At 41.8% G+C, this 21,528-nt stretch overlaps 1 protein-coding gene across 8 annotated transcripts in view; it reads left to right on the top strand.

Annotated features, from left to right (window-relative positions):
* Positions 1-21,528, top strand: part of LOC126460875 (putative FERM domain-containing protein FRMD8P1) — a 330,902-nt gene that overhangs the window by 251,671 nt on the left and 57,703 nt on the right. For all 8 annotated transcript variants that reach the window (XM_050095951.1, XM_050095952.1, XM_050095953.1 and 5 more), the window contains 3 exons: positions 5,905-6,090; positions 12,009-12,138; positions 12,319-12,477. In XM_050095951.1, coding sequence (XP_049951908.1) covers positions 5,905-6,090; positions 12,009-12,138; positions 12,319-12,477 — 475 coding nt within the window. The remainder of the gene's footprint in view (positions 1-5,904; positions 6,091-12,008; positions 12,139-12,318; positions 12,478-21,528) is intronic.

The following is a 21,528-nucleotide window of genomic DNA, read 5'->3' as shown; positions in this document are numbered from 1 at the left end:
AGCCAAAGATATTCTACTGTAAGTACTGTGCCAGCTTCAAACCAAAGAGGATGCATACAAACCAAAGAGGATGCAAGAGGTATATAGTATAAAGATAAACACTACTATGTAGCATGAAAAGATGCATGAATGGCTAAAGAGGAAAGGGAAAGAAGAGAAGACTGAAGAGTAAATGGGAGTGAAGTTGGTTAACATAGGTTCAGTCCAGATGGATGGTGGGATGAAAGGATGTGTTGGAGTGCAACTCTCCAACCCCTCAACCTACAAAGCTGTTACCCAGGATCCCATTCCCTCCATCCAGACTGAGCTGCAGAAAATCCTAAAAATCCAAGGTCCCTCACAAGGCCTCACAATGGCTTCCATAGACCTACTCACTCCACCTGAGCCACGTACCACTACCTTCTACCTATTACCCAAAATCCACAAAGAGAACCATCCTATTGTGGCAGGCTTCAAAGCCCCAACAGAACGTATCTCAGCTCTGGTAGACCAACACCTCCAACCTATCACCCGCAGACTCCCATCCTACATCAAAGACACAAACCACTTCCTAGAACACCTCAAATCCATTCCCACACCCCTCCCACCTGAAACCTTTCTTGTCACCATAGATGCTACATCCCTTTACAGAAACATTCCACATACCCATGGTCTCTCTGCCCTTGAACACTACCCCTCCCAACGCCCACCTGAAGATCTTCCAAAAACCTCGTTCCTTATCACACTTACCAACTTCATCCTCACCCATAATTACTTCACTTTTGAAGGTCAGACCTACAAACAAATCAGGGGAACAGCCATGGGAACCAGGGTGGCTCCGTCCTATGCCAACCTCTTCATGGGCCATATGGAAGAGGTTTTCCTGAAGACCCAACAGTTGCTACTCCTGGCCTGGTATAGGTTTATCGATGACATCTTTGTGGTCTGGACTCATGGTGAAGAAACATTCCTTAATTTCCTCCATAACCTCAACTCCTTTTCGAATCTGAATTTCACCTGGTCCTTCTCCAAATACCAAGCCACCTTCCTGGATGTTGAGCTTCATCTTGTTGAAGCTCACATCCACACCTCTGTCCACATCAAACCCACAAACAAACAACAGTACCTTCACTTTGATAGCTGCCATCCATTTCACATCAAACGCTCCCTTCCTTACAGCCTAGGTATTCGTGGCAAACGTATCTGCTCCAGTGACGAATCCCTCAACAATTACACCAATAACCTGACCAGTGCTTCCCTCTCCCGCAACTATCCTGCAGACCTAGTCCACAAACAGATCTCCCGAGCAATATATTCCTCCCTGTCCAACAACAATGTTCCTACCTCCAGACCACACAGAAGCATCCCCCTTGTCACCCAATATTATCCTGGCCTCGAATACATCAACAAATTACTCTGCCAGGGATATGACTTTCTCAAGTCAAGCCCTGAAATGAGATCATCCCTTGACAATATTCTCCCCAAACCATCCAGAGTTGCCTTTCGTCGCCCCCCTAACCTCTGTAACATCCTTGTCAAACCCTACAATATTCCCAGACCACTTTGTCTACCCAGCGGTTCCTACCCCTGTAACTGACCTCGCTGCAAAACCTGCCCCATGCATCCCCCCATAACCACTTACTCCACCCCCACTACTGGTAAAACATACACAATTCAAGGCAGGGCCACATGTGAAACAACACGTCATTTATCAGCTGACATGCCTGCACTGCGCTTTTACATTGGTATGACGACAACTAAACTGGCTGAGCACATGAACGGGCACAGATGAACTGTCTGCCTAGGAGATGTCCAATACCCAGTAGCAGAGCATGCCCTCCAGCATAATTCTAGGGACCTAGGAACCTGGTGTACCGTATGTGCCATTTGGCTTCTCCCACCCAACACCAGTCCCTCGGAACTGCGGAGATGGGAACTTGCACTCCAACACATCCCTTCATCCCGCCATCCTCCTGGAGTGAACCTACGTTAACCAACCTCACTCCCATTTACTCTTCAGTCTTCTCCTCTTTCCCTTTCCTCTTTAGCCATTCACACATCTTTTCATCCTACATAGTTGTGTTTATCTTTATACTGTTGTTGTGGTCTTCAGTCCTGAGACTGACTTGATGCAGCTCTCCATGCTACTCTATCCTGTGCAAGCTTCATCTCCCAATACGTATTGCAGCCTACATCCTTCTGAATCTGTTTAGTGTAGTCATCTCTTGGTCTCCCTCTACGATTTTTACCCTCCACGCTGCCCTCCAATGCTAAATTGGTGATCCCTTGATGCCTCAGAACATGTCCTACCAACCGGTCCCTTCTTCTTGTCAAGTTGTTCCACAAACTCCTCTTATCCCCAATTCTATTCAATACCTCCTCATTTGTTATATGATCTACCCATCTAATCTTCAGCATTCATCTGTAGCACCACATTTCAAAGGCTTCTATTCTCTTCTTGTCCAAACTATTTATCGTCCATGTTTCACTTCCATACATGGCTACACTCCAAACAATTACTTTCACAAACGACTTCCTGACATTTAAATCTGTACTCGATGTTAACAAATTTCTCTTCTTCAGAAACGCTTTCCTTGCCATTGCCAGTCTACATTTTATATCCTATCTACTTCGACCATCATCAGTTACTTTGCTCCCCAAATAGAAAAACTCCTTTACTACTTTAAGTGTCTCATTTCCTAATCTAATTCCCTCAGCATTGCCCGACTTAATTCGACTACATTCCATTATCCTCGTTTTGCTTTTGTTGATGTTCATCTTATATTCTCCCTTCAAGACACTGTCCATTCCGTTCAACTGCTCTTCCAAGTCCTTTGCTGTCTCTGACAGAATTACAATGTCATCGGCGAACCTCAAAGTTTTTATTTCTTCTCCATGGATTTTAATACCTACTCCGAATTTTTCTTTTGTTTCCTTTACTGCTTGCTCAATATACAGATTGAATAACATCGGGGAGAGGCTACAACCCTGTCTTACTCCTTTCCCAACCACTGCTTCCCTTTCATGCCCCTCGACTCTTATAACTGCCATCTGGTTTCTGTATAAATTGTAAATAGCCTTTCGCTCCCTGTATTTTACCCCTGCCACCTTCAGAATTTGAAAGAGAGTGTTCCAGTCAACATTGTCGAAATCTTTCTCTAAGTCTACAAATGCTAGAAACGTAGGTTTGCCTTTCCTTAATCTAGCTTCTAAGATAAGTCGTAGGGTCAGTATTGCCTCACGTGTTCCAACATTTCTACGGAATCCAAACTGATCTTCCCCGAGGTCAGCTTCTACCAGTTTTTCCATTCGTCTGTAAAGAATTCGCGTTAGTATTTTGCAGCCGTGACTTATTAAACTGATTGTTCGGTAATTTTCACATCTGTCAGCACCTGCTTTCTTTGGGATCGGGATTATTATATTCTTCTTGAAGTCTGAGGGTATTTCGCCTGTCTCGTACATCTTGCTCACCAGATGGTAGAGTTTTGTCAGGACTGGCTCTCCCAAAGCCGTCATTAGTTCTAATGGAATGTTGTCTACTCCCGGGGCCTTGTTTCGACTCAGGTCTTTCAATGAGACCCTAGAGAATTTACATGAAGGATTGCCTTTACTGATCAGTGTGACTTAGTGTATAGTTTTACACCGAAGCTGGAGCATATCTCGAACCTGCCTCTTACAGAGGCCCAGAATTATCGTAGCCTTGACACAAAATACGGAAGACTGCACTCAAGATATTTTGATTCAATCTCTGTTTTTAACATTTTAGATAGATCTCACAGTTTTAAAGTTGTGTATACTTATGAATTCAAACAAGGGAACTCCCTTGGCAGCTCAGTAAAGTTCTCAAATTGTGTATTTTGCATTCATGCACTCCTGAAGGCAGTGGAGCAGATGAGGTATCTTTAGGGCCCATAGTTTCTCATATGCTCCAATATCCTTAGTGCCCTACAGTCATTGCAGCAGATGTACTCACCAGAGAAAATAGTGTGGCTAATACATGACCAACTGTACTTCCTTCAAAGCAGTGGAAGTAGCTATCATTCCACAGAATACTGGAGCATATGGGAATTTGGGAAAATGAACAGGCAGACAAAGCTGCCGAGGAGGCCTGCAGCAAACATAATGTTACATAATGTGCCATTTTGCTGCAGACCACCATTTCACTGTTGCATCAGAGATCCTGCAAATGTGGGGGAAGGACTGGCCAACAGTGAGGGACAATAACCAGCATGTGGTGAAATCAACTACCCGGCTGTGGCAGACCTCATGCCGGCCATCCAGGAGGAGGAGGAGGAGGAGATTTAGTGTTTAACGTCCCGTCGACAACGAGGTCATTAGAGACGGAGTGCAAGCTCGGGTTAGGGAAGGATGGGGAAGGAAATCGGCCGTGCCTTTTCAAAGGATCCATCCCAGCATTTGCCTGAAGCAATTTAGGGAAATCATGGAAAACCTAAATCAGGATGGCCGGAGACGGGATTGAACCATCGTCCTCCTGAATGCGAGTCCAGTGTGCTAACCACTGCGCCACCTCGCTCGGTTCGGCCACTCAGGGCAGATGAAGTGTCCCTGACCCGCCCACCTCTGAATTGGGTGCTGTCACCTAACATGTGGCTTCCTACTGTGGCAAAAGGATCCTCCAGTCTTTCATGCCTGTGGTCTGGAAATAACTGTATGCCACATTTTTACTGTGTGTGTTTTATATTGTGATGAGAGGTGAGAAGTGAATTTCATCCAGGATCTCTCCTCTGTGTTCACTGATGATGAGATGAGTGTGGTCATCTTTTAAAATTTTGTCAAGGGTGTGGACTTCAGTCAAACTAATCCATAAGACTTTAGTGTAACCACTGAAGATCTTCCTTTTGTGTGCTTACACCACCATATCATCATCATGAGAATAATTTGGATGCTCCCTTTCAATTCATCAGTTAGGGAGGTCAATGTAACACCAGTTGAGCACTTAAATGCAGGTGAAAAATGACATATTTTGTTTGGCCAGAAAAAATAAGTGGCTCAGCTTAACTTTTTAAAAAGTTCTTAGAGTTTTTATCCAGAAGTATCAAAAGGAAAATAGATTAGGGGCTAGTTTTGTGTCTGTCTGATTATTTTTGCATTATCAATGAAAACTCTTCAGGCTCTTGACATAAGATTCACCGCTCTGCTGTCTTATCTTGCACATACTTCACAACCAACAATTTTGCCTCTGGAGTAGCCATTGTTTAACTGTTTATTTTATATGAAACTCCCTGTCAGATTAGAACTATGTGCCAGACTGAGACTTGAACTTGGGACCTTTGCCTTTTGCAGGCAAGTGCTCTATTAACTGAGCTCTCCAAGTATAGCTCATGACCCGTCCTCACAGCCTTTCTTCTGCCAGTACCTCATCTTCTATCTTCCAGACTTCAAAACTTCCCGAGTTTGAGCCTCGGTCTGGTACACAATTTTAATCTGTGAGGAAATTTCGTACCAGCGCACATGTGGCTGCAGACTGAAAATCTTATTCTGGAAATGTCTACCAGACTGTGGCTAAGCCATGTCTCCGCAGTATCCTTTCTGGAAGAAAGTCCTGCAAATTTCACAGGAGAACTTATGCAAAGTTTGGAAGGTAGGAGACGAGGTTCTGCCAGAAGTAAGGCTGTGAAGACAGGTTGTGAGTCATGCTCGGGTAGCTCAGGCAGTAGAGCACTTGTCCGAGAAAGGCAAAGGTCCTGAGTTTGAATCTCAATCCGACATACAGTTTTAATCTGCCAGAAGGTTTCATATCAGCGCACACTGTGATGCAGACTGAAAATTTCATTCTGTCTAATTTAGATACTTAGATGCAAAATTAGGTCTTTAATTGTTTTGTTAGTGTTGGTAGTAAAATAAATATTTGCTTGAAAATTCATTTTACAGATGTACTGGAGTTTTATATATTTATGTTTTCAGAGAACACCAGCGTAAATTTTTACCCACACACGTGAGTCGTAGTAACTGGTCATGGTTGCGAATCAGTGGTAAAAATTCACCAGAAGTCAGACTTCTGGAACAGTTCAAGCGCATTCCTTCCAACACACCAGTCAGAAAACTGATCAGAAAGTACCTCGAGTTTTGTTGGTCACTTCCTTATTATGGGTAAGTTCATGACAACTCTCTGCTTTGTTGATTACACAATTCTTGTGCAATAATTTCGGCTTATTTGATGTATTTTCATGCCATTTGCATCACGCATATAAGGTCGGCTCGAAAAATTCTGGAACTCTGTCCACAAAATTTTTCTGCGCTTACCTTTTACTTATTGTGCATGGCCTCCTTAAAAATACTCTTCTGCACTATAGATACACCACTCCCAAGACCGTTTCCATTTCTGGAAGCAGTCTTGGTGCACCCCTTACTGGATAGCGTGATGCACTGTCTGTGAATTTTCTTTTATCTCATTTATCATTGCAAATCTTCATCCTTTCAGTGGGGTTTTCAACTTTGGAAATAAAATAAATATCCACAGGGGCCTGGTCTGGAGAGTAGGGAGGATGAGGCAGCACAATAATTTCGTTTTCTGTGCAATAATCATGTACCAACGGGGATGAATGTGTGGGTGCATTACCATGATGCAAGAGCCACGAATTGTGTCACCACATTTTAGGATATTTCCTTCTCACATTTTCTTGAAGGCATCACAGCACATTGCAATAGTACAGTCAATCAACAGTTTGTCCCTGTAGCATGAATGCATGATGAACTATTCCTTCAAAGTCAAAGAAAAGTGTCAGCATGGCTTTGCATTTGATCTGACCTGACGAGCATTTTTTGGTCTCGGAGGACCTTTCCTGACCCATTGTGAAGATTGAACCAGGGTATCAACATCATAACTGTAGACCAACATCTCATCACCAGTTATGATTCTCTTAAGGAACATCTCGTTCTCATTTGCATGATCTAAAAGCTCTTCACAGATTGCAAGGCAAAGCTCTTTCTGGTCTTGATTCATGAGCCATGGGATGAATGTGGTAGCAACAAAATGTTTGCCAAGTTGCTGTGTCAGGATTTCATGACATGATCTAACTGAAATGTTACATTCTTCTGCACACTCTCAGACAGTCAATAGCCGATTGGGAAGCACACTTTCATTGACATTCCTGACACGAGCATCGCCAGTAGATGACAAATGGTTTCCTGAATGAGGTTCATCTTTAACTTCTGTCAGGCCACTTTTAAACCAAGTGAACCATGAAACTTCCTGGCAGATTAAAACTGTGTGATGGACGGAGACTCGAACTCAGGACCTTTGCCTTTCGTGGGCAAGTGCTCTACCTACTGAGCTACCCGAGCACGACTCACGACCGGTACTCACAGCTTCAATTCTGCCTGTGCCTTGTCTCCTACCTTCCAAACTTCACAGTTCTCCTTTGAATGTTGCAGAACTAGCACTCCTGGAAGAAAGGATATTGCAGGGACATGGCTTAGCCACAGCCATCTCATTCTGCATGTGAATCATTCTTAACACCCAGTACAGCTTAAGCTCTCATCACCGTAGGCTTCCTTCATCATTTGATGTGTCTCTGTAAAGAATTTCTTAAGGTTTCACGCAATATTTAATGCGGGTGCATTACTCCTCTAACTCTGCCATCTCAAAATTCGCAAATTGTGCAACACAACTTTCTACTCAATAAAGCACTGAACAATAACTAACAGACATAAAACAGTGATACTTCTGGCAGCTACACATCAGACACAAGCACGTGCCAGGATGCCAGCTGCATTTTGCGCCATCACACCATTGGTGTGAAATTAAAAATGTTCCAGAATTTTTTTAACAGACCTCATATGGCTGCACGTAGTACACTTCCCTCTTTTAGGTGTCACAAGCTCAGGAGAATGTGATGTGAGAGACATACGAGGTGTCGTTGCTTTTCATAGGTGCACTGGCACTGACATGTAAGAAGTGCAACACGAGCTGCGCAAATATTTGATTAACTTTTGAGATGAATTCAGTACACAGAGCTGCTGCTGCTGCCACCTCTGGCGTCCACTGTGACCAGGTGTCTGGCTGGATGCAGAGCTGAGCTCAGCTAGGGTCACGGGTACGGGTACACCATTCTGTGCCACTTCAGCTCTGTGTGGAGTTCGTCAGTCGTAGTGGCCAGGCACACCAGGCTCTCGGCATGTGTGTCCGGATGTTTATGACTGGTGAGAGCTCTGGGGAGCGTGACTGCCAGTACAAAAATGAAATGTCTACTGTATCGAGATAGGTCAGGACGGCACGAGTGATGTGTGACTTGGCGTTATCTCTTTGAAAGGTAACATTGTGGAAATATCGGAGAGGAGACACGGCCACTGGCTGTTACGTGTCAGAAGTGTAATGACTGCTGTCCGAATGTCTGCCTGTGTCAACCTGCGGTGCTCACATCGCACGGCTGTTGGTCCCCGATACCATTCTGACAGGTACCAGGACTGTGCATTGATGACGAATGCAATCTGGTGATGCTCATTCTCTTCGGGTCATTTGCGATGCTGTACCCGGAACTGGAAGTGCTGTGAAAAGAAGACCTATTGCCAATCCTGTGTCCGGTGTTGTTACTGGGTGCGCCTCAGTCTGCTGGTGCACTGAAAGAAGTCTGAGAACATTCACCGTGTTGATAGTTGGTGGCAGCCTGATTGTTGTCTCACCATTGTGTGGATACTCATCTTGCAACAGATGAACCCATTTCATCAAGCCATCTGAGAACAACTAATTAATGACGTGCTTTCGGCCAAGTGTCCAAAAGCAAACTGCCAAGCTTGCACACTGACTCGAGCTATGTAACATGGCCGTACAGTCCTGTGCAGCTGAGTAAATGGTGCCAAATGATCAGCAACATTGCTGAATGAGAGACCGCAGTCACAACAGGACAGGACCCTTTTGCTGTCAAATCCCGTCACATGTCGGCAGACATTTTTCCTACACTGTCCAGTGTGATTTACAAATGACAACTCCACTGTGTTATGTACAGAATGTAGTTGGTGTTTCTATTACCCACTCAGTATGGATTCACCGAGACACCCGGCTTTTCCAAATCCCAGCACACAGCACACTTTGTGCTAATCTGATGTTTGTTGCTTGCTCCCTCACAGTGTTGCAGTTTTAATCACCAAAACTGATAGAATAAGGATTTAGACAGTAAGAGAAAGACTAAAAGAGAAGACATTAGAAAAGACAAGATTAAGATGCATATTAAAAAAATGGGAATTGACAAGTTACCGAGATGGGCTCGTGAAATCACAATAGGAGGCAAAAGACTGAGAGGAAAGTGAGAGATGGGTGGACCATTGGCATGAAGAAATGTGTGACACAGAGAGGAGAAAACAGGAATGTAATGAAAAGAGAAACATGGTGGGAAGGGAGAAATAGATGGAGACAAGACAGACCCCCCCATGGTTTGCAAACTGTATAGCATGATGATGGTGATGATTATGATGATGATGATGATGAGCTGTTAAGCAATGCTGCGTGGTGTATATGATCATGAAAACACAGCATTCCATTAATAGTGAAATAGTGAATGTATTTCATATGTTCTCTCTGTTGTTATACAGGATACAGAAACATTATCTGAAAATGAAAATCAGCAGTAAATAAAGAATTACTTTATCATCATCTCTTGTCAGTTTTTAAATGTAAGTGGCTTTCTTCTAATATGCATGAACTGTGGGGCACCACCTGGAACAAAATGTTTTCTGCGTGCCCCGATAATTCGAAACGTGTCACACTCCACGATATCCTCCACTGTTAACTGTTTTAGTCCAGAACTATGGCTCTATTCCTCTGTAGTACAACTCGTGTCATGATTTTAATTCTGTTTGTTATCTTCCTCTGCTGCATTTTTTATAATCCTACTCTGTCCCATTTGATGTTCTTTAACTCCTCGCCCAACTTGCGTAACCCATCTTTGGAACTTGAGGTTCTCAAATGTTTTTGTCTTAAAGTCTGTCTCTTAGGTACACCCAAAATGTGTTCACAGTGTTTAATTTATTTGAGAGTCATTAATATGATGCAGTGGAATGTGTGCTGCTCAGCTGATGTTTCAGTGCTAGGAGCTGGAGTTGTCGAGTGCAGTGTGCTCGACAGCTAGCAGAGCCTTTCTGCCAACACAAACTGATTGCTCGTGGTGGACGTCATGTAGCAGAGTCTGCCAATTACCGTGCTAGTCTTATATTGAAATAGGTACATTTTCGTAAATGGCGTAATTTAAGTCACAACATAAATTATAAAAATACTTGTGGTATAAATGAAACAGTATAATGTACATAAACATCGTGTGCACATTTGGTGCCTTGTGGCAGCAGTGGAGTTGTGAACAGGGATTCAGAATGTTCCATTCTGTGCATGCCAGGTCATGGTGCTGCAACATACTTACACATTTGTAAGTAACAAATCAGCTGCCCACCCAAATGAATGGCACAATAAGCTGTGGTTGAGAGCAGAGTTAACCACCCAGTGGTGGAACATGCTGCTGAGCAGAATGTGCTCAATTTCAGTGGCTGTGGCTGCTTCACAGCCTGTGGCATCTGGGTAATTCTGCCGGCACCAGCTTTTCTGAAGCTGACCTTACAGCACAGCCTTCATTACTGTAATCCTCCTGGCCTCAGTCTCTGCTAGCACCTTAACTTTCACTGAGCACCAACCTGCTCCCAGACACTAATGTACCTTGCAGTAAATTTTGATGTTTCTTTTCATCACATTGTGGAAACATGATATCTGAAAATTATTTAACCCTTTCGAGCCCAGTGGGTCCATTTGGATCCGTTACAGGTTTTAGACATTTCTGCAATATCCATGGAAGCCCACTGGTTTCACATGGTGCCATTCCATTCTAGTGTGTAAATTAGATCACCATATGCCAGAACCAATGGGATAATGAGTATTGGGTCCAGGGACCCATAGAAAAAAGTTGCACTAATTCATAAAAATTTTGAAATCACGTTTAACATATTGCTAGAAGAATTTACAAGTCAAAAATAATATGTAAATTTTTTTTAGTGTAACATACAATTTGAGCTGCAAAGGGTTAAAGGGTTAACAATGAAAACTCTGGGGGTGTTTACACACACACACACACACACACACACACACACACACACACACAAACGGTCACAGTCATTACCAGGTGGTGTGGCGTCACTTAGATATAGACAAACTGCGAGCATGGAGATCTCCAGGAAGGCAGGAAAGAGATAGACCTAGAGAGGAAGGGAGTTCAGAAAATTCCAAAGGTCATACAGGAAAGACGGTTGACACAAAATACTTGTGTAGACAATGAAGCATTGAGTTTGGATTGGAAGGTTACAGCAAACAAAGCAGTAAAACAGCCACTGTAAAATGTGTGTGTAAAGCTTTGTGGACAATTTGTGTATCGTTGTAATCACTAAAATTCTTCAAACTATAAGAAACAGAAAATTACACCTTGTCAAAGAATTTTGACATTTTGTGTAAGTACTGCAAGTGGCGTATACTAATGGGAATATAGAAAGAAGGAAAAATTGTAGTACAGTACATGCGTTAGAGTGTGCTGCCAAGCTAAGTGGATATGTCCCACCTTGCAACCTTTCAACCCTTTACATATATAAGTATAATGTATTCTAGATAAATAGGTGAAAAGACCTGTTACTGATCAATTACATAACTGCAGACAGTGGCAATCATAAATATTTTCTTTTTTTAGGGGAACCACACCAAAAACCAATTGAGCAAAGGTGGAGTAAGGTTTACAAAGTGTGGTGGAAGTGCTACTGTTTGCACAGTTTAGAAACACTTGACTTGCTCCTCTTAATTCAGGTTTCCCAGCATCAACAGTCATCTATATCAACACTACACCCTTTTGTTAATAACTTTTTCCCATTTGTGTGGTATGTAAGAGCATTTGGTTCTGATAACTATGTATTTAGTTCAGTAATCTTTTAATGGTTTTGATTAGGCTGAATAAACAGATTCAGACTTTATAGGTCATCAATGTAAATATTTTATGTTACAGTTATTACTGTATATTTTTTTATTCTTAATGACACCACTTTTTCAGAGGAGCATTCTTCCGGGGTCAGGTGGAGCAACCGGTACGAGGCCTGACTTCATTGATCACTCATCAAGATGTGTCTGTGCTGGTTGCCATCAACACTCAAGGAGTATACATCATAGATGATATTCAGTGTGTACGTTGCACCTTAATAATTCATTGAAATTTTTCTATACGAATTACTCTGACATTTTATATATCCTTTTTCAGTATCATATGGAACTGAAAGAATAATTTACTGGTGAGGCATTAACTGCTAAATACTATATTTTAATACAATAGTTCAAATTTTATCAGTTGATTTTTTCTATTGCAGACACTTTTGTTGGGTTTAAAATATGAGGAGATGTCATGGGATTTTGCAAAACCTTCACAAGAGGACAATCCAGACTGCCTTCCCTGCCTTTTTCTGCAGTTTATGGTGTTAGAAAATGGAACAAGGGTCTCAAAAATTCTGCAGGTGTTTTCAAAGCAGGTACATAAAATTAACACTGAATAAACCAAAAAGTTGATATTGTTATTGTTTTTATAGCTGCCTGAGATAATTCAGAAATGGCAAGTAGTACTAATGTGATGATGATGATGATGATGATGAAGATGAAGTCCCATACTCTGAGGAGTGTAGTGGACTATGCGGGAGACCTGCACCACTGTTCTAGGCAAGGTCCTAGTGGAGGTAGTTTGCCATTGCCTTCCAACACAGCCACTCATCTCAAGGCAGGAAAAATCCCTGACCCCACTGGGAATCGAACCCGGTACCTCGTGCGCGGGAAGTGAGAACTCTACCGCAAGACCACGAGCTGCGGACAGTGCTAATTACATTGCCCATTAAACTTGTCCATTGTACTTACTATCATCATGTAATGCTACAAAATTTGATCCTATATTGAATCAAAGTTTAGATGTAAAATGCATTACCATGACAATTACCCCCTGTGTAAGTGGTAATTTTTGGCTCCCCTCTGACACGCGTACACACACACACGCACACACACACACACACACACACACACACACACACAGAGAGGGAGAGAGAGAGAGAGTCTCTTATGATCACTATTCCAGTTTCCCATGTACATCTCCCAGACTCAATTTGTAACCAACTAAAATGTAAAAATGTAATGTGCACCAGTTGAAAACCTCATTACAAGATAGTACATGTGATTTTTGTCCCTGTTGTGGTATATGGTTGTATGAGACTAACAAACTTATTCTCCTTTAAAAAGCAGTACCAAGTCCTATAAAGCAAATATTGTCATCAACAGCAATCCCAAATGAAAAAACAGGATAACTCTGAAAAAGGTTCATTGAAGAGTGTCTTTACTCAATCCCATAAAGTGACAGAAAGTTTTTTATGCAGATACCATAAAGCATAGACACCATATGTTTTGCTTTGAGAGTGCTAATGGTTTCCTGTTTGCACTTCTTGGGCTATTGATATTGTACATATTTAACAAAAAATCAACTACTGTGAAAAAAGCTGTTACCTTTCTAGCTATGCTATACTATACACTGCTATTAATGCGGCACTACGTTCTTAACAGCTTTGTGACGTATTGACAACTATTGGTGAATAACAGTCATACTGCTATACTCCACGTTGGTGGTTACTGTATCAGTGCACGTGTCAGAACCCAGGAGAGAAACACTCAGAGCCACACGGAGGAAGGGTTGCCTGTCAAAGAGAACACAACACTGACCGGTAGCTGAGATAAATGCTGCTGATTGACAGCAGACGGGACACAGATGAAGCCCAGGTCAAAGTGATCTATCTGAGCAACAAAGTACAAAGTGGAAACCTTCATTAAAATGGTGTCGACAGGCTGTGAACTGAGAGAGAAACAATCTAAATCATGACAGAGAGAAAGACCAAGAGCCGAGCGATGTTGTTATCAGATACTCCACAGTACATCGACGACAGTAATTGACAATACTGGATGTGAGTACAGAACTGACTGACTGCCTGTCCATATTTATATCAACAGCAAGGAACGCCGTTGGCCAGCATATGCATGTGGCACACACACGTTGAGAATGCAGTGCTGTGGTGGGACTGTGCCGTCTAATGGCCACCTAGCTCCACTTCTTCCATTGGGCATTCAGCTTTTGTGGAGCCAGATATCAGAAATATTGCATTGTGTTTCTTCAGTTACTGCCAAGGCATTCAGCTACAAAATAGATCCACAGGTGGGCTGCTGGCAGCTACCGATCCTGTCCCCACTCATCAAACCTGACGAAAATGACAGAATTGATTGCTGAAACATTGTGCTGTGTGGGCACTGACAACCAGCAGTACACCTCTAGATCTATTTTGCTATCATTGTGTACTGTAGCATTAAAAAAGATAATCACCTGCTTTATGGAAGAGGGTCTTAGCTAAGAGAGAGAGAGAGAGAGAGAGAGAGAGAGAGAGAGACTGAATGAATGAATTTCTAAAGGCAGCAGACAGAAATGCTAATGTTTATTCATTCATTCATTCAGCATTGTGTTCTGTAGGTCCAATCACAAAGGAAAACCTTCAGGGTTATGGAATAATTCAAGGAATACATTAAAATGAGACAAAGACCACTTAGAACCTTAATGCATATATTATATCAGTGATAAGCTATCCTAATCTGCTTAGTGCTGGTCACACTTATGCCTTCTAAATTTAATCAAGTAAATTATTAAGAAATCTATTACTTTGAAGAAAGCTGCTGCGTCTTCAATTTTATTACATAGCCACTGTTTATCTGCTGTTACTGCGTAGTAGATTAATATTTACGAGCACTTGATTACAATGGTATTTTTAAAAGAAATTTTTTCATATATTTATAGATACTGAGTCCTGTTTTTAGTACATTATTAATTATCACAGACTTTTATAACAAACATTGTTACCTGTGCTGTAGCTAACTGAACCTTTCAGTTCTTGAATCTCAGTTTTCACTTAATTTGTAGAGAAGTGACTTGTGAAGTATACTTTTAATTTTCTTTTGGATCAATAAGGGTTCTCAATTTCTTGCTTTTTATTAGAAGGGAGCTTGTTGAATATCATCCCACCAGAGTACATAACTCTGTTCTGAGTACTGAGCGAGGAGGCAGATATTTACTATTAACAACAAAAACCATTAAAGAGTAATAGGGAAATGAGTGTAAGAATTCTAGGATCTTTAAAAAGGCTTCTGCCAGGATGTCTGGCTACCTACATTACACAGTATTCTTGTTGTGTGCTTCTACTGAACAGTTACTCCATTTACTTAATGTGCACTGCCCCAAAATATAATTACATAAAACAACAAGGGGTGAAAATATGCAGACTAAGCCAAGACAATTATCTTTAGCTCAACACAACTGGAGGTGCTTATAAGGGCATAACAAACTTGACTGAGTTTCTAAATAAATATGTCCATGTATTGACTACTATTCAACTTGTTATCCAGTTGGACCCTGATGAGTGTTAGACACTGTACTTCGTTCAGTGTATGATCACTAATGTCTTTTGCAAGGTTGGATTTGTACCCTTGTTTAGGATTCTTGTGTCATCAGCAAACATCCCAATTTCTGAACTGCCATCTGCAGTCATTGGAAGATCATTTATGTAGTTTAAGAAGAAGAATACATCCAGTACCTAGCCTTGTACTGCTCCACATGTTATATTCCCACATTCTGAGGTCACTTTCATGCCTGTGAGACAGTCTTTCATAGGTAAAAGGATACCATCTGTGTGAGAGGGACACCATTAGTTGCATAACAGTTTGGTTTTATAACTAGAACTTTGTGATTTGTGAAATAAAAGGCTTTGGCAAGCTTACAGAATATATCAAGAGGATATTTTTTCTTGTTTAACTATCATAGACTACTTTTATAAGATCTTTTATTGCTTTGGAGTTTCCCTTACAATAGCCAAACTGAGAGGCGGTTAACAAGTTCTCCTCAGTACCATCAGTCAGTATGCTACTGTATGCCACTTTCTCAAACATTTTTGAATCACTACAGTTATATTTTGTTTGCTTATCTCCAGTTTTGTAGATGGCAGATTTAAGTCTGTTAGGAAATTTGCTCCGAGTCATTGACTGATTACAAAGCTTAAGGGTAATCCTATCGAGTAATCAAGATTTTAATATTCATAGCCAGTAGAATTACTACTTTTTAGTGACCTCATGAACTCTCTACACTATTAGAAGATGTATTTTTGAAATTAATGTGTGTGATTTGCAGCCACTGTGAGGAAATATTCATTGAATTTGCTGGCAGGTGATTTGAAATTGTCGCCATTTCTGACATAACTCTTTTCTGGTGGCTCAGTTTCATTTGGATGACTAATTTTTTTTTGTTTCTTGTTAGTAAAATTCCAAATAGTTTTTGCCTTATTCATGGAGAGTTTCATTTTTTGAGCAAAGTACATGAGTTTTGCTTCTTAATGATAGAGTAAAGGGTTCTACAGTACTGGTGGCAATGGAGTTGCAGATGTTGGTGACCCAGAGCTCTGCCTCCCCAGCACAAAATTCTTTAGTCCTGGAGCTGCTGGCCCTTTATCCTTGCTTCAATTTATCCCTTACTTGTTGTAGGTGAAAACAGGACTCTAAATGCTGTAGGAATATGAAGAAAGAGTTAAATTTTCCTTTAAATTTATACTTTCTATAAATTTCTGCCAAATGATCTTCCCATAATTTCTCATTGTTTATGATTCTGTGATACAATACTTTTCTTCTGTGATCTATACCTAGCAGGTCCCTAAATTTTATTGTTAACCATAATGCTCAGCTAAACCATAGACCATTGGTTTTACAGCTAAATGACTGGAAGTTGTGGGGTCTAAAAACAATGTTGCACTATGTTCCTCAGTCTTCGAAGGAAATTTTGCTGTCAAAAATAATCCAAAGCCAAACATCCACAACTCTAGATGCCCTAGATTAGTACTGTCTGGCATAAAATCAATGTTAAAGACACCACAAACAGTAATTTTACTGTTAAGTGTGCTTAACCTTATTAACAATCTTCTAGCTGCTTCACAAAGCTCAGGATACATCCTGCCAGTGGTCTGTAAACTGTAAGTGCTACAAGCTTGTGTGTTTCCTGATCCACAATTGTGGAACTGCATTCTATAAAACATTTGTTAACCTGAAAGGCCTGGGATGTTATTCTACTTTTCGCATATAAAGCCACTCCCCATTTATTTTCATTGGTTCTAAAGCAGTAGGATTTTAGCTTGTATCCATCAAGGTGAATCTGCTCAGTTTCAGTGATTTCCATGTAATGATCTTATATGTTCAGCAAGTCTGCTGAAATTCCACCTACTTTTTAGTTCTCCCAAATGGATACGTGATTATCTTTTTTTTATTTATAAGGCTTCCAATGTTTTAATGCGAGGCACTGAATGCCTTTTCTTTAATATCTTAGCCACGTCTGAGCTATAGTATTTTATTTTACTATTTGCTGTTTGAACTGTAACTATGTTTTTAACTTGCGGCTTTGTCTTTGAGATGAATGTACTATAAAGAGGTCTAGTAAATGGTGTGGAAGTTGGTCAGAGTGAACACTTCTAGCAATTAGGCGAGCCAGAAGCCCCTAACCAGAAGCATTCGGATGCAAATCATACCCCGTATGGTGTGACCGAGTGATCAACTACACGTGTGTCATTCCTAAGTGAACATCCCTCTCCTCTGAGTGTTTTTCGACACTCTGCGTTAACACGGTCTACATGTCACTTTGTCTAGGGCCCACCCTATTGCTCAGAGAGTGACACGATCTTCGAACTACTGTGATGAGTATTCTCAGAAATGTGTCGTATGTCATCCTCAGTTGTATAGTCATAATTGCAGTCCAGACTGTTACCCTCTGCTCCCACTACATCTACATATTATTCTTTTCAAACAGCCTTCTACAAAGACCATAAATCATGGGTAATTCTCTGAGCCCTGCATTTGGCTTAAAAATGCTGACTATGTGGTATTCAGTTCCCAAAGAGCTCTTTGCCAGTTCTGAAATCTCCCTATTGTGACTACTACCCAGCAGCAAGACCTCTTTGGTCTTCTTAAAACTATTCTTCCTGCACTTCTGCCCTGTACTGTCAGACTGCTTCTGCATTCCTCGGGCTGTCTGAATGGTTCTCTTCCTCAGTCTCCAATCTATTGAAGCTGTTGGAGGCAGTTGAACTGAAGTAATCAGACTTGCAAAATCTCTTGCATCTGTTCACTAATTTGGAAGGCTTGCTGGTGTGGGGTCCTGCCCACTTGTCTCGTATAGGGTGCCTAAAGGATGCTTCATTCTCGGAATGGTATAAAACAATTCAAGCAAATAACATTTATAGTTTTTATTACAATAAAGAAGATTGATAAATACTTCACTTTGAATTTACTACAGTGTCGCAAGCGATGGGCGACATGCACACAGTCAATGTCTTCAGCTATAGACAATGTCCGTGTAAGCAATTGATATGGACCACACGTCACTGCTATAGCAGTGCTCTCAGCGAGGCCCAGGCTATTATTGTGTGAATACTGTCCACATACTGTCCAGCTGAGGCTGGTAGGAGCGGCACTTATATTTCTTTTGGCTAGAGGGCACCCCAGTTGTGGTACAGTCTGTGTCAGCGGGCTATTGGCTGACGTCGTCTCACCGTCTTCTTTGCTCTTGCAATCTTCATCCTGGCGCTTGTGGTTATGTCAGAACATTCCTCTCCACAAAAGTTAAAGACCGTGATCATGTAGGGAGTGCGATCATGGTGGGAGAGACAGGAATGTGGGAGCAACGTCGGGCCAGAAGCTGTGGCTGCAGAGGATGTCAAGCTTCCGGCTGTACCAGCCGTAACCCACCCTCTGGCCTGTGCTCTGGCAGAAACGTCCCCTGGAAAATGACCAGAAGGGTATATGTCCACCTCCTGCCTTGAACCAGATGAAGATGGTGGCGACTGCTGTGGCGTGGCGGCTCCAGCTCCGTCAGTGGGATGAGAGGCGGCGGAGGAGGCGAAGGCTCCATTTCCGTGGGGTCTACCCATGGTGTTCTGATGACACTCTCTGGTGGCTGTTGTGGCTACGTTGTCCTCTGGATCTGGGAATCTGGGGGAAGAGAGACTGAAAGATCATCGTGTATGTGACAGAGGGAAAGTTGATTTTGATGGTGGCACTGCAAGCCATCTGGACCTGGTAGAAGATACATGCAAGTGTCAAGTTGACGGATGATCTTGCATCGTGCCCACCATCTGCTGCCACTAAAAACCCTGTAAAAGTCAATATCGTGCAAGTGATACTTGCGGCCTTCCTTTGGCACTGGATGATGAGGATGGTGGAGCAGTGTCCAATGGCGGCAGCTGTGAAGCAATTCTGCTGGCGATGGTTCATCTCATGGCTGTGAACGATATGAGGTGAGAAGCAGTTACATGCTTCATCCCTGGTGTGTGCGGAGCAAAGTTTGGCCATCTGCTGCTTGAAGGTTCTGACAAAAATTCCACTTCGCTGTTTGACTGTGGATGGAATGGTGCACTAGTTAGATGCTGTATGCCATTGTCTGACACTATGACTTCAGGTAAACCTTTGAGGCAAAAAATCAATGCAAACACCTGAATTGTGCTATGTGATGTTGCTGAGTTCATTGGCACAGCAATAGGAAACTTGCTATATGAGTCAACCACAATCAACCAGTGAGTGTTCCAAAAAGGTCCCACAAAGTCTGTGTGCACACATTGCCATGGTGATTGCTACTTAGGCCAAGCAGAGAATTGTTGTGGTGGAGCGGACTGATTTTCCACACATGCATGGCAGTGTGACGTTATCTGTTCTCTTTGAGTGTCCATACCTTGCCAAGTACAGTGTCGACGCGCTAACTGTTTTGTACAAACAATCCTCCAGTGTCCTTTGTTAAGTAACTGCAACACTTCTTTCTGCAAAGCTTTAGGGATCAACACACGTGACTGTCCACTGTCATTTTGAACAAGAATTACACCTTTCTGTACTGCGAGGCTATGATGACGTGCAAAGTATCGGCATACGAAGGAATTCTTTATGCTATTCAATGAGTGAGGCCAAGATGTGCGAATGTATGTGAACAAAATGTTAAAATCTGTATGAGCTTCCATGGTCTGTGCAATTTTCCTATAGTTCAGTGGAAAAACTGAAGCAATTTAGAATCCTGAGTATCAATGCAACAACAAGATACAGCAGAAGCATCAGAGTCTGTATCAGGACCAAACGAAAGATGTAGAAGTGTATCCACATTACCTTGTTGAGCTGTCGAATGATACACAACCTCGTACTGGTATTGGGACAACAAAGCCCATCTTTGCAATTTTTGGGCAGTTCATACAGGAACCAGTTTCATTGGATGAAACAAGGACTGCAAACGCTTGTGATCCATTAGCAAGCAGAATTTTCTGCCATACAAATAGTGGTGAAATTTGGTGACACCATTCACAAGAACCAAAGCCTCTTTTTCAATTTGTGAATAGTTACTCTGAGCTTTGGACAACACTTTTGATGTGAAAGCAATAGGTCTATCTTTATCACCATTTCTGTGCAAAAGCACTGTACCTATTCCGTAAGAGGAAGCGTCAGCTTGCAGTACAACTGGTTTGTCAGTATCACTGAGCAATGCATCTTTAAGTTTTTGAAAAGCTACTTGGCACTCATCTGTCCAAACAAAGGGGACATTATTGTGACGCAAGCTATGCAAAGGAGCTGTGATTTGTACAGCATTTGGTATGAACTGAATATAATAGTTCATTTTCTCTAGGACTGACTGCAATTCTGTGACATTGTGAGGAACTGGAAAGTCTCGTATGACCAAGAAATGCGAGTGAAGAGGATGTACACCTTGACTGTTTATGACATGACCAAGATACTGCAACTCAGGTTTAAATAATCACACTTGTCCAGTCAACACTTTAGTCCTGCCTCTGATAACACATAAAACAAAGCATGCATATTTGCAATATGTTCTTCAGGTGTACGACCTGCTATGACAGTATTGTCCAAACAGTTTGAACAGTTTGGGACTTGCGCAGTCAGTTTTTCCAAATACCATTGGAAAAAGGCAGGTGTGGAAACACTGCCAAAAGGCAAATGCAAATATTTAAACAAGCCCAAATGAGTATTTACTACACACACTGTTTGAGATTGTTCATTGAGCAGTATTTGAAGATAATGTGTCACAAAAATCAGTTTTTGAAAAGTAGTGTCCAGTGCCTAATTTGTCCATGAGATCCTCTGTGTGTGGAAATGGATAAGTATCAATGACAGTTTGTGGGTTGAGTGTAGACTTAAAGTTTAACACAGAGGTGAATGTGACCTGAAGGTTTGGGAAGCAAGACCAGTGGTCTTACCCATTGACTAGGTTATATGGGTGCAATAACTCCGAAATCTTGCAATTCTGTAAGTTCAGCAGCGACTTTGTCGTATAATCCAATGGGAACAGTTCCAGCCCAGCAAAATTTCAGCTGAGCATTGTCTTTCAGAGTAATATGTGCAACAAAATTGTTAGCTGTGCCTAAACCTTCAGGAAAGAGTTCTGGGAATTCTTTTAGCTAGCTAGCTACACGGTATTTTGCGTT

This window comes from Schistocerca serialis, chromosome 1, assembly GCF_023864345.2.
Source record: "Schistocerca serialis cubense isolate TAMUIC-IGC-003099 chromosome 1, iqSchSeri2.2, whole genome shotgun sequence".
Taxonomy (NCBI): Eukaryota; Metazoa; Arthropoda; class Insecta; order Orthoptera; family Acrididae; genus Schistocerca; species Schistocerca serialis.
Note: the sequence above shows the minus strand (reverse complement) of the source record. Positions and strands in the feature narration are given on the sequence as shown.